General features: G+C 43.1%; 1 protein-coding gene across 1 annotated transcript in view; it reads left to right on the forward strand.

The window, feature by feature from the left end:
* The window catches only part of LOC126191370 (phosphorylated adapter RNA export protein), a 145,977-nt gene extending 132,453 nt beyond the window's left edge, over positions 1 to 13,524 (forward strand). The window contains exon 6 of the mRNA XM_049932217.1: positions 13,055 to 13,524. Coding sequence (XP_049788174.1) covers positions 13,055 to 13,401 — 347 coding nt within the window. The 3' untranslated portion in view covers positions 13,402 to 13,524. The remainder of the gene's footprint in view (positions 1 to 13,054) is intronic.
* Positions 13,525 to 16,995: the final 3,471 nt, after the last annotated feature.

Below are 16,995 nucleotides of genomic sequence, written 5' to 3' on the forward strand. Positions count from 1 at the left end.
TACCGGTGGTGAACTGGAGCCGAGCTCGCGGCCGCAGACTATATGTACCTGGCGCGCCAACGTCCGAGGGCTTCTCCGCGGTCATTTCCAGTGCGGTTCTCCTCTTGCTACCTGCGATGGTCATTCGCTGCAGTACGGGAAGCCAGGACCCATTTACCTTAAGGCTTTCCTCTTTCTTGTTGAAACTGTTCGCATGTTTTTGTATTTCTACAGCTTCTCTGAACAAGCGCGTGTGATAGTGCTTCTCTACAGCCAGAACTTCCGTGTCGGCAAATTTTATTACGTGGTCGGTCTCATTCAGTGTGTGCTCTGCCACGGCCGATTTCTCCACCAGTCCCAACCTGCAATGTCGCTTATGCTCTTTGATCCTGGTGTTAATTGATCGTCCAGTCATTCCGACATAAACTTTTCTGCATGTGCATGGTATACGGTATATTCCTGACATTGCGAGTGGGTCTCTTTTCTCCTTCGCCGATCTAAGACACTCTTTGATCTTCCTTGTCGGTTTGAAAATCGTCTTTACGCCATGTTTGCGCAATATACGGCCGATTTTGTCCGTCACTCTGGGAATGTATGGCAGAAAGGCCGTACCTGACATTTCTTTTTCTGGTTCTTTACTTCGCCGAGTGTTTGGCTCTGTTACACTTCTAATGTAATTTGTGGAGTACCCATTGCTCCTCAGAACAGTTTCCAGGTGTTGCATTTCTCGTTTGAGGTGTTGCGGCTCACATATTCGTCCTGCTCTCGTTACGAGCGTACTAATCATGCCTCTTTTCTGGCTCGGGTGGTGGTTTGACAGTTTGTGAAGGTATCGGTCCGTGTTTGTCGGTTTTCGATACATGCTGTGTCCCAGGTTATCGCCTTCCCTTGTGACCAGCACATCTAGAAATGACAGTTTCTTGTCCTTTTCTACTTCCATGGTAAATGTTATGTTGGCATGGAGGCTGTTCAAGTGTCTTAGGAAGTCACCGAGCTCTTCTTCACCATGGCTCCTCACCACGAAAGTATCATCGACGTACCTGTACCACACCTTAGGTTTGCAAGTCGCCGAGTCCAGTGCCTGTGCTTCGAATTGTTCCATGAAGAAGTTGGCCACCACTGGACTGAGAGGACTACCCATGGCGACGCCTTTCAGCTGTTCGTAGAAATCGCCATTCCACGTGAAATAGCTCGTGGTGAGACATGCATGGAAGAGCTTTTTGATGTCTTGTGGGAACATGGAACCGATGTGCTCCAGAGCGTCACTGAGTGGCACTTTCATAAATAGCGAAACAACATCAAAGCTGACCAGGATGTCGTTTGGAGCAAGTTTCAGCTTCTTCAGCTTCTCAATGAAATGTCCTGAGTCCTTAATGTATGTGTCGGTCTTCCGCACGTGTGGCTGGAGCAGAGAGGCCAAGTGTTTTGCCAGTTTATACGTTGGTGAGCCAGGAGCGCTAACGATCGGTCTCAGTGGAACGTTGTTCTTATGGATCTTGGGTAATCCATACAGCCAAGGTGGTAGGGCTTCCATGTTGCGCAGGTTTCTCTGTATGTTTGCCGGCAGAGAAGACGCCTTGATTAATCGATTCGTATTCCGAGTGATACGCTGCATCGGATCTGCGCTTAGTTTTCGGTACGTCGTCGGATCTAATAGGTCTCGGATCTTTTGCTCATAATCTTCGGTCTTCATTACGACGGTCGCATTCCCCTTATCGGCAGGCTGTAGAAGTACAAAAACACGCGAACAGTTTCAACAAGAAAGAGGAAAGCCGTAAGGTAAATGGGTCCTGGATTCCCGTACTGCAGCGAACGACCGTCGCAGGTAGCAAGAGGAGAACCGCACCGGAAATGACCGCGGAGAAGCCCTCGGACGTTGGCGCGCCAGGTACATATAGTCTGCGGCCGCGAGCTCGGCTCCAGTTCACCACCGGCAATGGAGGGTGAAGCTTTGACAATGCCAGCCACTCGTGCTGGCGAAACGTCAGAAAAATCACTAGATGAACATCGGCCGAAGAACCCGAGACAGAAGCCAATAGGCAGTTTGTCAACAAGTGGCCACGAAAGCCTTAACAATTTTGTATTATTAAAAGATATGACAAAGATTAAGAAAAAAGGTCATATTAAAACCAACTAATGTGATAAAAATAATGGTGATATTTTGATAAAGATGTAAATAAAAAAACCTTTGCTGGATAGTTGTTCTACATTGCTGAAACTTTTTTGAACACTCAAAGTCACATCTTTAGCTTAATTTCACTCAAAACCATTTGAAAATGGTTTCAGTTTCAATCCAAAAGTTGGGAAGAACCATAATTTTAGTTACAGAATCAGCTGAGGAGTTAGAGCTGCTTAAAGAAGAAACTGGTTACAAGAACTTTAGTAAATTTCAAACATCAGTTATTTCTTCAAACTTGGAAAAGGAAAAATAACATGGGGGTATGCTATAATGCTCTCTCAACCACTGCTTCCCTTTCATGCCCCTCAACTCTTACAACTGCCATCAGGTATCTGTGCAAACAGTAAATAGACTTTTGCTCCCTGTATTTTACCCCTGTCACCTTAAGAATTTGAAAGAGAATATTCCAGTTAACATTGACATAAGCTTTCTCTAAGTCTACAAATGCTAGAAATGTAGGTTTTTCCTTTCCTTAACCTAGCTTCTATGAGAAGTTGTAGGCTCAGTATTGCCTTGTGTTTTCCTACATTTCTCAAGAATCCAAATTGCTGTTCCCCGTCTTCAGCTAGATAAAGATGTATTGTTTGATGAGATAGAATGTGTGCACAACATGGTATACAAGAAACTTGAGGAATGAGAAAAGAAGTGTCTTTGGAAACAGATAAGAGATGATTTGATGTTTTTCATATACTTAAAAGTACAAGTACTTCATGTAAAAATATAGAGATGCTTGTGAATTTTGCTCTTGCTGTACCAGACACAAATGCAGTTGTGGAAAGAGTATTTTCAGTTGTGAATTCCCTTTAGTTTGATACGAAAACTGTTTTACCACTGAGACTATTGAAGCAGTTGTAATAGTTATGACATATTATCAAGGCCTTAATTGCAAGACATTCTACAACCTGCTATTAACCATTTCAAAGCTTTTGAAATATAATGGGTGTTGTAATAGTTGCAAAGCTAGTAGCAGTGTTCCTGACCAGTAGCTAAACGGTCTCTGGGCTTTTTGATATCTACATTAGTGTTCATTTGTTAGAAACCATTCTATCAGTTTCTCAGTATTTTGAATTATAATCAGTTCTTAGAAAAACAATGAATTTTCATATGATGCAGTGCCATTACAAGCATGTTTTGAAGTGTCTTGGTAAAATATATGCCTTTTTATGTTTTAAATGTTAGTTTTTAATTTTTTTAGTCAGACGACACAGTCATACCTACAGAATACTTTCATTTTGTTCAAGTATCCAGTTTTGTCCCATTTTTTAATCCCAATTTTTTGCAATTGTCCCATTTTATTGCATGGAAAATCTGGTCATCCTACACTAGGGTGAACGTCTACAGGATGCGATACCTCGAGCCTCAACCTACATCCCCCCTGTGGGTCCAGGGGTTAGAATAGGCCCGAGGTATTCCTACCTGTTGTAAGAGGCAACTAAAAGGAGTCTCACACGTTTCAGCTTTTATGTGATGGTCCCCTGTCGGGTTTGACCTCCATTTTTCAAAATTTTCCCAAAGAGCGAGCCAATTGAGGAAGGGCCCCTTACATGGTGCATTGTGTCCATTGTGCATCTCTTGGTCGAGGACACCTTTATGCGTGCATTTTCTACCATGCACTATGCAGTGTCGCTTTCTGTGTCAATGATGGCCATGGACATCTTTGCACCTGAGTTCCACCGCAGTAGCCAGTCCGTTGTGGTGGGGCCACCATGTACCCTGTTGATTGTAGCCCCCTGACAAGATAGAGGTCGTTCTACTGATGCCTGTGCCGTTAACTTCCCACGTATGCCAAGGAGTAGATGCCCGTCACCCTGGGGCATTGGGACTCCCGGCAATGGCCATCCTGCCAAGTGGCCTTTGCTGTGGCTGGGTGGCACCTGTGGGGAGGTCCCCTGGTCGGAGTTGGTGGCATCAGGGCGTGTAGTATGTCACCTCTTGCTGGTGGTCCGCTGCCAGCAGTTTCTAAACGGGCAAAGTCTAACTTTAATGCTACGAAATATGACCCCGAGTCATTCCCCTCCCTGGCCACACCGTGGGAGGAATGCCAGGCTAAGGATGGCAGTGAAGCTTATTCACCCCAGTACTTCGTATGTATGAGAGTTGATGGGGAATCTTTCATGTCCATGAAGCCCCAGTTTTTTGTGGAGCATTTGGAGGACAAGTTTGGGGAGGCAGAGGGCCTGTTCAAAATGCGCTCTGGGTCAGTTTTGATGAAAACAGCATCTTCTGCCCAGTCATGGGCATTACTGGCTTGTGGCAAGTTGGGGGATGTTTCTGTTACCATCACACCTCATAAGAGCTTAAATATGGTCCAGGGTATTATATTCAACAGGGACCTCCTTTTGCAGTCTGACAACGAGCCATACGCCAATTTAGAGTGGTGAGGTGTTCATTTCATCCGGGGCGTCCATTGGGGTCCGAGGGATAACCAGGTTGCCACCGGTGCCTTCATCTTGGCCTTCGAGGGTGATATATTGCCCGAGAAGGTCAAAGTGGTGGTCTACCACTGTGACGGCAAGCCACATATCCCTCCCCCAATGCGGTGCTTTAAGAGCTGGAAGTTCAGCCATATGTCTTCCGCTGTACTTCCAGCCCCACCTGTCGAGATTGTGGACGTCCATCGCCTACCAATACTCCATGTGCCCTGCCTCCCCTATGTCAACTGCGGAGAGCATCATTCACCTTGCTTGCCAGACTGCAGGAGTTTACAGAAAGAGAGGCAAATCGTGGAATACAAGACGCTAGACCGACTTGATCTACAATGTGGCTAAGATGAAATTTGGGCGCCTACATCCTGTAGCTGTGACCTCTTCATATGCGGTCGCTATGAGAACAGTTGTCGCCCCATCACTTCCTCGAATTCCTGTTGCCTCTCTAGAAGTGGGAGACAACACCTGCCCACTTGGTCCTTGATCGTGGGGAGGGGGGGCACTTCCCTCCCTGTTGCTCCTATACCACCTACTTTAGGAGCTACAACCCCCCCCCCCCCCCCCAATCGGGGATTTCAGTCCCCACTTCTGAGCCAGAGAAGCGTAAGGCTTCTTCGGCTCCTCTCACTAGGAAGGGATCTCTTGCTTCGCTCCCTTCCCAGATTTCTGCTAGTGAGAAAGATGACACCTGCCAGTGAAAAGCCCAAAAGCAACTGGATCTAGGGCTTCACGATCATTCTCAGTCCCGGAGGCTGACTCAGTGAAGTCCTCCCAGCCAGGGAGACCCAAAGAACAGCACAAGAAATCAGAAAAGAAGACCTCCAAGAACAAGGAACTTGAGGTGGCACCCACACCACTGCAACCTGCAAGCTCTGCATCTGAGGATGGGGGATGGGAGATTCTGGCATCCACTGAGGACCTGGATCTCGCTGGACCCTCAGACACAATGGATATAGACTGTTCACGCAAAAAGTCGGAGGCAACAGGTGAACCTGAGGCGTAAACTGCCTCATTGATTGTTCCATGCCTTCTCAATCTCACGATGACATCACCCTTCAGTGGAATTGTAGCCTTTTTTTTCCACCGCCTGGCTGAGCTATGGCAACTGTTAAGCTGTACACCTGCTTTCTGCATTGCCCTCCGGGAAACCTGGCCCTTGACAATGTGGACCCTTGCCCTCCTCTGCTATAAGGGATATTACAGGAACTGTAGCGACTATAATCAAGTGTCAGGTGGAGTTTGCGTTTATGCCCTAAACTCAGTCTGTAGTGTGTAGTGAAACTGTGCCCCTTCAAACCCCTCTTGAAGCTGTGGCTCTCAGAATACGGATGACACATGAAATAACTGTTTGCAATGTATATATTAGCTGCAATGATTGATCAACTCCCTAAACCTTTACTACTTTTGGGAGATTTTAATGCCCATAACCGCTTGTGGGGTGACTCCGTGCTTATTGACCGAGGCAGAGATGTCGAAACTTAACTGTCTCAGTTCGACCTCTTAAATGCTGGGGCCGCCACACATTTCAGTGTGGCTCGAGGTAGTTACTCAGCCATTGATTTATCAATTTGCAACCCAAGACTTCTCCCATCTATCCACAAGAGAGCACATGACGACCTGGTGGTAGTGACCACTTCCCCATCTTCCTGTCACTGCCCCAGTGTCAGACCCACGGACACCTGCCCATATGGGCTTTAAACAAGGCAGACTGGGAAACTTTCACCTCTACTGTCACCATTGACTCTCCCCCACATAGTAACATTGATGTGATAGTTGAGCAGGTGACTACCACAATCGTTTCTGCGGCAGAAAACACAATCCCTTGCTCTGTATGGTACCCCGGCAAAAGACAGTCCTTTGGTGGTCGCCAGAAGTCGCTGAGGCAGTTACAGAGCGTCAGCGAGCTCTACAGCGACATAACCGACACCCTTCCCTAGAGCATCTGATAACCTTTAAGCGGCTCTGTGCCCATGTATGTCAGCTTATAAAACGACAGAAACAGGAGTGTTGGGAGAGGTACGTGTCGACCATTGGGTGCCATACATCACCTTCCCAAGTCTGGACAAAGATCAGATATCTTTTTGGGTACCAGACCCCAACAGGTGTCCCAGGCATTACCATCAATGGCACACTATGTACCGAAGCAAATGGGATTGCCGAGTACTTTGCTGAGTACTGTGCTCGAGCCTCTGCATTGGAGAACTACACGCCCATCCTTTCGCACCTTCAAACGGGGGATGGAAAGGAAAATCCTCTTGTTCACTACACGCTACAGTGAACCCTAGAATGCTCCATTTACTGAGTGGGAGCTCCTCAGCACACTTGCACATTGCTCTGACACAGCTCCCGGGCCGGATCGGATCCACAGTCAGATGATTAAACATCTCTCATCTGACTACAAGCGCCATCTCCTTGTCATCTTCAGCCGGATCTGGTGCGATGGCGTCTTCCCATCACATTGGTGGGAGAGCACCATCGTTCTAGTGCCCAGACCCGGTAAAAACTTGCTTGATGGGAATAGCTGTTGGCCCATCAGCCTTACCAACGTTGTTTGTAAGCTGCTGGAACGTATGGTGTGTCGGCAGTTGGATTGGGTCCTGGAGTCACGTGGTCTACTGGCTCCATGTCAGGGTGGCTTCTGCCATGGGCACTGATAATCTTGTGTCCCTCGAGTCTGCCATCCGAACAGCCAACACCTTGTTGCCATCTTTTTTGATCTATGCAAAGCGTATGACACCACCTGATGACGTCATATCCTTGCCACATTATACAGGTGGGGTCTCCGAAGCCCGCTATGTCTACCTCTACGTGATTACACCGCTATTCACAATTAAATGCTGGCAAAGGGTTCAGTGAACCACCTTAGAGCTATCTCTCTACCGTTCCCCTCTCGAACAGAGCTTGGGAGAAACGAGCACTTAAATTTTTCTGAGCAAGCTGTGATTTCTCGTATTTTATTGTGATGATCATTTCTCCCTATATAGATGGGTGCCAACAGAATGTTCACTCCAGATTTTTATCCAGAATTTCCTGTCACTCCATACTTTCCGTGTCCAAGTTGTTGCCTCCCATAGTTCCCCCAATATCCAGGAGAATGGAGTCCCGCAGGGCTCTGTATTTAGTGTATCACTATTTTTAGTGGCCATTAACTGTCTAGCAGCAGCTGTATGCCGTCCGTCTCACCCTCTCTGTATGCAGACGACTTCTGCATTTCATACTGATCCACCAGTAGTGGTGTTTCTGAGCGGTGCCTATAGGGAGCCATCCACAAGGCGCAGTCATGGGCTCTCGCCCACAACTTCCAATTTGTTTTCGTCCGCTAAGTCATGTGTCAAGCAGTTCTGTCGAAGTCGTACCGCTCATCTTGAACCAGAACTTTACCATCATGACGATCCACTCACTGTAGTGGAGACATATCGATTCTTAGGACTGGTTTTTGACACCCAATTGACTTGGCTACCACACCTTCGTCAGCTTAAGTGGAAGTGCTGCCAGCACCTCAATGCTCTCCGCTGCCTGAGCAACACCAACTGGAGTGCAGATCACTCTACTCTACTGCAGTTCTACAAAGCCATTGACTATGGGAGTCTGGTTTATGGTTTGGCGGCACCCTCAGTGTTGCTTTTACTCAACTCAGTGCACCACTGTGGCGTTCGCCTAGCGACGAGAGGTTTTAGAAAGAGTCCTGTGATCAGTGTCCTGGTGTAGGCCGGAGTCCCTCCATTGCATATCCGACGTGCACAACTGCTTGCCAGGTACATTGCACGCATTTGTAGTTCTCCTGAGCATCCGAATTACTGTCTCCTTTATCCACCCTCGGCAGTTCATCTCCCGCATCAGTGGCCCGGGTCACGGCTAACAATTGCGGTTCGCGTACGTTCCCTTCTGTCTGAATTGGAGTCCTTCCCTTTACCATCTCCCATCCAAGTCCGTCGGCAAACACCTCCATCAGCTGTCACTTCCTCTCGAATCTTGACGTGTTCCGGGGCTCTGAAGTGGTGTACACATTTTGAACAGCATTCTTTGCCCGATGGCTGCAGTGTATTCACTGCAGAGCTGGTGGCCATCTCTTGTGCACTTCAGTGTATCCGTTCATCCCCTGGGGAATCGTTTCTTCTATGTACTGACTCCTTGAGCAACCTACAAGCTATCGACCAGTGCTACCCTAACCATCCTTTGGTAGTGTCCATCCAGGAGTCCATCTATGCCCTGGACCTGTCCCGTCATTTAGTGGTGTTTGTGTGGACCCCAGGACATGTCGGCATCCCAGGCAATGAACTTGCCATCAGGTTGACCAAACAGGCTACTTGGAAACCGCTTCTAGAGATGGGCATCCCTGAACCTGACCTTCGTTCTGACTTATGGTTCAAATGGCTCTGAGCACTATGGGATTCAACTGCTGTGGTCATAAGTCCCCTAGAACTTAGAACTACTTAAACCTAACTAACCTAAGGACATCACACACATCCATGCCCGAGTTCTGACTTATGCCATAGGGTTTTTCGGCTGTGGGAGACAGAATGGCAGAACAGTACACACAACAAACAGCGTGTCATTAAGGAGACTACGAATGTGTGGAATTCTTCCATGCAGGCCTCGCAGGGAATCAGTTGTCCTTTGCCAGCTCCGCATTGGCCATGCTTGGGCGACCCACGGTTACCTCCTGCACCGTGAAGACCCGCCTGAGCGTTGGTGGAGCACCCACAGGGTGTATACGACCCAGGAGATCCGGGAAAAACGCGGGAATTTTTTCGTCTGGGAGAAAACCGGGAAAAACCCAGGAATTTTTCCTTGCTTTAGTTACTAGTTAAATTTTTGTGATTTTGACTGGTAAGAACCAATGCTCTAACGAAGGATATTACTGTATCCCGCTTCTGCTGAATAATGCTACAGCAAAAAAACATGAACGAGAGGGGGGGGGGGGGGGGGGGGGGGGCGAAAATAAAACTTACGTCGCAAAGGAAATGCGCCATATACAACAACAAAACACAGTGCTCATACAAGCGTCTGCCAACCAAAGTGTGTCAAAGGCTTTAGGGAGAATATGTAGTGCTTCCTAACAACAAATTGCATCCGATGAGCATGACATAATAGCTGTTTACATTTGATGTATTTGGACAATTGCGGGCGGGCTCTTGCGCATGTGCAGTTGAGTCGCCTATGAGTAGTACCTTCTCCCGCTTCTGGCTACAGATGTGTGGCTGGGCGCCACTACCTAAATTGCACCGGTTTGGAAATATCGTAGCCTCGGGGCTGATGCACAGAGCAGTCTGAGTTGTAGTGGGGAGGTGGGTAATCTCCACATGACCTGTGTTTATGTTTAGTGATTTTGCTGTTTCCTCTTCATTTATTGCTCTCACATTAAATGAAAACAAAACGGATTTCTGTGGCCGGGAGCTACCAAATGAATTAAAATACGTTAGCATAATTACGGAAGGCTAAAATATGTCGCAAGTTTCAGGTTTTATTTCCACCTTTCTGACAGTCACGCATTAATCACCTTGCAGAACAATGAATTTATTTTTGTCGATTTGCTAAAGAGATTTGGCTTTTATTAATATTTTGCGCTGAGGCAGTCAATTTATTTGAAACGATGTGTTTAATTTCACACTGTTGTCTAGTTTCAACTGTTCGCTGTATTTCAAGTGCACGTTTTCCATCTGCTAGCTCGTATGGCATTATGCCATAATAAAGAACCAAACATGAGATAATACAAATTCAAATGGCTCTGAGCACTATGGGACTTGAGGTCTTCAGTCCCCTAGAACTTAGAACTACTTAAACCTAACTAACCTAAGGACATCACACACATCCATTCCCGAAGCAGGATTCGAACCTGTGTCCATAGCGGTCGCACGGTTCCAGACTGTAGCGCCTAGAACCGCTCGGGCATCCCAGCTGGCCTGAGATAATACAGTACTGGTACTCAAGAAAATTTACATCCAAATATGGTCATACAATTGTGCACCTTTAAGCCAAATTATGCATTTTAGTATAGTTCACGAAATTCCGATGCTCCTGAAGTATCCTTTGATGTCTTGTTTCTTTTATGACATAATGCAAGATCTTTTGATATTTTACACGTACGAACATATGGGCTTCCTGCGTCATCGTAGCTGCGCAGGCGCAGTGACGCCTGTTATCTGGCGCTCTCTGGCAACTGCTGAAACGAACCGATTTCTAACAAGTCATGGGAAAATATTGCGAATGGTGGTTTGAAAAGTGTTACTTTCAAAGTAAATTTCATTTTACGCAAGATGAACTATGAGCGAGAATGTACAATGAATTTCTTAAATCACAGAGCGTTTGAGTCTCATTTAAAAATCAACTCTTTGAGGACGACCATGTAGAAGAATTTCGAGCCCAGAAAATCAGACATTTATATCATTATTAAAAATTTTACTGGCACATTTGTGTGATGTATCTTAAAGTGTAACACGCACAAATTATCAGCATTATATGTGGAAGCTTAGCTTCTCTTGCAGCTTATTAATCTTAGAGACCAATATTATTTGTGAAAGCTTTGTTTTTCTTCTAGCAAAACTATGTATATTAATTTAAACCATTAACTTTTCTTTTTGTGTGTTTTCACTACTTAGGAGTGGTCTTGCTATTGGTTGACTACACTACATGTCCTGTGCTGTCATCAGCTGCCAAGATCACGTGACGTGAGCTATGACTGGCTTACAAAAGCGCGTCGCAATCTCGATTTCATTGCTTCGGAAAGTAGCCTGCAGTGTTTGGTGGAATTTGAATTTATACCTCCGTAAAATGAAGAAATGCAGTGTACATGTTGCTGCACATCAAAGATCTTTCCAAAACGTGCCCCCACCCCCACCCCCGGGTTTTGTTTTCTAAAGTGCCGGCAAATTCTATGTCTGTGTAGAGAACCATAAGCATTCTAAGGATTGATAAGGTTTACAGTGCTGAGGAACTGTCATTTAACACAGAAAAAGTGTGTTTTCATCCGGGAGAAAGTGTATTTTCAACCGGTAAATCCAGGAAAAATGCGGGAATTTTTTTTCTTTGTTCACGTATACGCCCTGACCCAGTTGACAGTGGCCCATATTCTTGTGCACTGTCACACTTTGACTACCCAGCAACAAAATACTGGGTTACTGGACTCATCACTGCTAATTTTCTCTGACAATGCCTCATCAGCTGATTTAGTTCTATGTTTTATTTGTGAGGGAGGGTTTTATCATTTGATCTAAGTTTTAGTGCATGTCCTTTGTCCCTCAGTGTCCTCCATCCTAGTGCTTCTAGGGTGGAGGTTTTAATGTGTTGCAGAATGGCTAGCTTTTTTTTTGTTCTCATGGTCAGCCAGCCATGGTAATCTGCTTTATTGTTTTAATCTCTTCATCCCATTTCTTGTGTTTCTGTGGTTTTCTTGTCCCCTTTTGTCCATTTACATGTTTGTTGCCCCTTATTGTTCTTGTGATTTTTCCTTTCATTCCGTTTTGAGTTGTCAGTCTCGTTTGTTTTATTCTCGCACTTGTGGCATTGTTTTATTCGGAACAAGGGACTGATGATGTCGTAGTTTGGTCCCTTTCCCCTCTTTTAATCCAACCAACCAACCAACAGCCTACATCACCATATAAGTGGCTTAAAAAAAGTAAGTCACACTCTTGGGAACATAATTCTTGTTAGACTAGAATTGCTCATGAACTGAACTTGAGGATTTAAATAAATTTTTGGCATGCTCAAAATCACATGCTGTTTCATTCTATTGCAATTTTCAACAGATGTTGGACAAAAGGAAGCAAAAGACCATGGGATTGATTTTATACTTGCATCCCATCATAGCCGGAAACATTCATGCTTGAGTAAAAATATTGCTGGAACCTTAACTTAGCGAAAATAGGCCAACTCCATATGGGTCACTGTTTATGTTTTTTTTTTTTCAGATTCCTGTTTTTAAACATTGTGTTTATGACTAATCCAGTGAATTAAAACATTTGTTCATGTAGGATAACAGCAAGTATTCTTTTTATGAATACTAAACACATCCATATCTAGAGGCCAAAAATGCATTGATGAAGAAGTGCCTTTGCAATAGTTTGCCCTACTGTAAATTTGATCATATTTCATAGATTGTAAATTATTTTACTTCCGTATGTGCAACACCAACAAGTTGTATCCATTGTTGTATTTTTAAACAGATCTAATGAAATTGGTTGATTACTGCTATGCAAAAGTGACATTAGCAACTGAATTGTGTTCTCACTAATAGATTATTTTAACAGTAGAGTAAGCTATGGTGGTATAGATGAAAATAGTGGGAATGGAGGAGTAAAAGAGGCATGAGTTAATGAAATTAGACACACGTAACTCGGAGAGAATTTCTTGACAAGGATATTTCTCCAATTTGTGTGGTTGTGTCGCTCACCAGTCTCCTCCTCCTCCTCCCCCCCCCCCCCCCCCCAAATTATATATCTATTTAAAAACATGATTTCATCTTTATTTACAGATAAATTGTCAGATGTGGACCTTCCAACACTACTAACTAGAGCTGAACTAGCTGCAGCGAAGGCAAATGATGATGATGACGACGACGATGATGAACGAGAAGAGGGTGAAGCAGAGGCTACAGACAAGGAAGAGGGTGAAGCAGAGGCTACAGACAAGGAAGACACCACTAATCCTCCTCCTCCCCCATCACCAGCAACAGATGGACGGGATAACAGCAGTGACGGAGAGGATAGGACTGCACAGATATCGTTTGAGAACAGAGGTTGTGAAAGCAACCGCTGTACTGTCACCTACGATGACGACGACTTCCTGGATGTGTCTTGCAACCCCATGGACCTGTTTTAGGTCTCAGATACGCAGTTCAGTGTACTAAATGACTGATGGAAGAATTAAATGTGCAAACTTGAACTTTTTTCTTTGATGAAAAATTTTTACTTGTTCACTAAAATAAAGTTACTATAAAAATTATGATGACTATTGCTTCAATTACAGATTTCAGTCAGCATTGGCAATCAGAAACCAATTTCTGAATAGGGTATGCAACCAAATCTAAATTCTCACAGAAAAAATTGTGAAAATCTTGCTCAGAGAGAGATATCAAAATTTGTTTAATGTAGTTTTCTCACAGAATCTGGAAGCTTATGGTTATCAGATATGATGAAGTTGCAGTATGAGCACTAGGTGTCTGGATGGGGCTCAGATAGTTGTATCTGTTCAGGAATACAACAGGCCATAATTTCAGAAAAGACAAAACCAATTTGGAAGTCAATTTAAGTAATCCAGTAGAGAGCACAACTAGTATATGCTGCTATGCTCCTCATTATCAAACTAAATTCACAGAAATGGCAGTGGAAAATCATAAAAGAATTTAAATAATTTAGCAATAAAGATGACCACTCACCAAATATTAGAGATGTTGAGTCATCTTCAGACACATAAACATGACTGAAAACTTTGCTAGCTTTGGACGAATCCTTTTTAGAACTGATTTGTCTGAAAGCTAGCAAAGTTTCAGTCTTATTTATGTGCCTGTTGACACCTCTACTGTTCTGTGAGTTGTTACCTAAATTCTCAGAGAGAAATTTTTGGCCACAAATTTAATAATAATAAATCATATGACAAAAAAGAAAAAGTTTTATTATAAAAGCAGTAGTTCATTTTGGATAGTAGTACCAACAGCCTCCATATAATCTAAAAAATAAAAATGAATTATGCGATGCTAATAGACATTTTGTAAGAAATCAATTACATTATATCACTGGAAAGATTCTTTACTCAAATTATTGGAATTTATGACTAAAACCTGTCCTGTATCTGCAGTTTACTAGTCAGTTAAAATACTGATGATGGCGGAAGGTGGGTGGGAGGGAGGGGGAGGGGGGTGGCTTTCAAGTGCCCCCAGTGAATCAGAATTGTATTGTTTTATTACAAACAAATTTAAATCATTAATCAATGTATTGGTGGCTCAGCAGGTACAAATGGTGTATTTAGTTGTATGATGATTTACAATGTTTTAAACATAATTAATATAATTTGGACACATTATCCATAATATGAAATATCTAAGTTAATCTTTAATCTTCAACTGCCAGCACAAGTTTCGACCTTATACTCCAGAGATAATGCTTTTGTTGCCAAAAAATTCCTTTATTTAATAATAGCTTTTGTGTCCAAGAATGGAGTAAAGTGTGGGGATAGAGTTTCGGTAGAATGGAACTTGACGTTGTCTTTTGTTCAATGTATGGATGTTAAAGTAAGTGGGTTGTTGTAAAGATAGACATTTCATAAAGACTATGTTCCTTCCTCATGGAAGAAAGGGGGATAGGTTATGGAATACTGGGATGGGGAGACAAATGACAGATAACAAGCTGAGAGGAATCCACCTGTCATGAAGAAAATGAGAGATAGAGATGAAGGGGAAGGGGTCAGAGAGAGTTGGAGGTACAACAGGGTGTATAAGCGGACAAAAAAAGTTTCCTGGTTAAAAGTAAACTTTTTCCTGGGTGAAAATACCCTTTTTGTCTGGTGGAAGCACATATTTTCTATGTTACGAGACAATACACTCCCCTTGGAGCTGTAAAATTTATCAGTTCTTTGAATGGTAAAGGTTTTATACACCAGCTTAGAAATGAAACACATGACAAAAAAAAAAAAAAAAAAAAAAAAAAAACACGCATTTAGGAAAGATCTTTGAAGTGTGGGAACATATACAATGTGTATTTTGTAAAAAAAAATGTGTAAATACAAATTCCACAACAGTAACTTCTGAAGCACCGAAATTGAGATTCCGATGTGTTTTTGTCAGCCAACCACAGGTCATATCAAGTGATCTCGCCAGTTCGGTGACAGCAGATAGTCAGAGCACAGGACACATGATGGAGTCAGCCAATAGTAACATCACTATTAAGCAGTGCAAACACACAGGTGGGGAAAGTTACTGGTTTAAATTAAAGTAGATAAAGCATAGCTACAAGAAAAGCTAAGCTTTATGTATAACATTGGTTGTCAAAAATGTTTTGCTGTTTTTTCTGAGGGGTGTGGCTATGAAGAACTTTAAGAGTGCAGCTTAAATTGCAGTAGCTGAATATTTCTGACAAACACAATTATAAATTTCTGCGCAGTGAACATTTTGTGGGTTATTGGGCTGAATATGTGTTTTCCATAGAAAAGCCAATTATGTGTGAAATTGCTCAATAACTCACCTCGCGCTTTCTTTTTGAAGGATAATTGTGCTTTTTGCTCTCATTACTGCATAAATTGTAATCTACAAAAGAACTAAAATAAATATGTAAAACTAACCTTGAAGTTTGGTCTCTTTTAGCGCATTTTACCCATTTAGATACATCACACACACACACACACACACACACACACACACACACACACACACACACACACACACGTGCCAGTAAAATTTTAAATAATGGCATAAATGGATGGTCTTCTGGGCCCAAGGCATAAATGGATGGGTCTTCTGGGCCCAAAATTTTCTGAATGAGAGTCAGACACTCTGTAATGTAAGAAATTCATCATGCATTCTCACACATAACACAATTCATCTTGTGTAAAAGGAAATTTACATTGAAAATAACACTTCTCAAACCATCATTTGCAATATTTTCGCACAACCTGTTAGAAATTTAAACAGTTGTAATGTCAGTTATTGAAAGCAGTTTATTGTTACGAAGTATGGCATAGTCTTCGTCCTAAAACCTCCAACACATTTTGCTGTCAACAGACGCTTACGTGTGCACTGTATTTTGTAGTTGTAAATGATGCAGCTTCTTTGCAGCTAAAGTTGTATTTTGGTGTTATCTTGTTTGTGTTTGATTGGTACAGAATTATTCTGCAGTAGCGAGCTGAAGTAAAATTCTTTGTTAGAATATCAGTTCTTACCAGTCAAAATTACAAAAATTTGACAGAAAACTAAAACAGTGAAAAATTCTTGGGATTCTAAAAAATTCCCTGGTTTTTCCCAGATTTTACCCAGGTGAAAAAATTTCTGTATTTTTCCTGGATTTCCAGGTTGTCCCGTGGCATATACACACTGTATAGGATAACACGTTGATAAGTTTCAGTCCAGATATATGTTTAAAAGACTGGGAGGGAAGTAGAGGTGGATCAAGGAGGACGAAAAATGAAAGGTGGAATAATTAGTGTAGTTGATAGCTAGCAGAAAGGGGAGAGGGAAGGATGGAAATAAAAATTAGTTGAGTAAATAATGAAATTCCATCGATTAAGGAAACAATCCATTTTTAAGTCTTCTGGTTATCTATATACTTGGAGTTTTGCCTCGTGTAGGTATGTAATTACTGGTCATTAGCTCCTTTTAATTTTACAGTCTTGTCATTTGAATTTTTCTTTTGATGCTATTGGCCAAGATTTCATAAATATGTAGACATGACAGGAAATGGTTACAAGTTTTACATCTCAGAATAG

Source organism: Schistocerca cancellata, chromosome 6, assembly GCF_023864275.1.
Source record: "Schistocerca cancellata isolate TAMUIC-IGC-003103 chromosome 6, iqSchCanc2.1, whole genome shotgun sequence".
NCBI classification, from domain to species: Eukaryota; Metazoa; Arthropoda; class Insecta; order Orthoptera; family Acrididae; genus Schistocerca; species Schistocerca cancellata.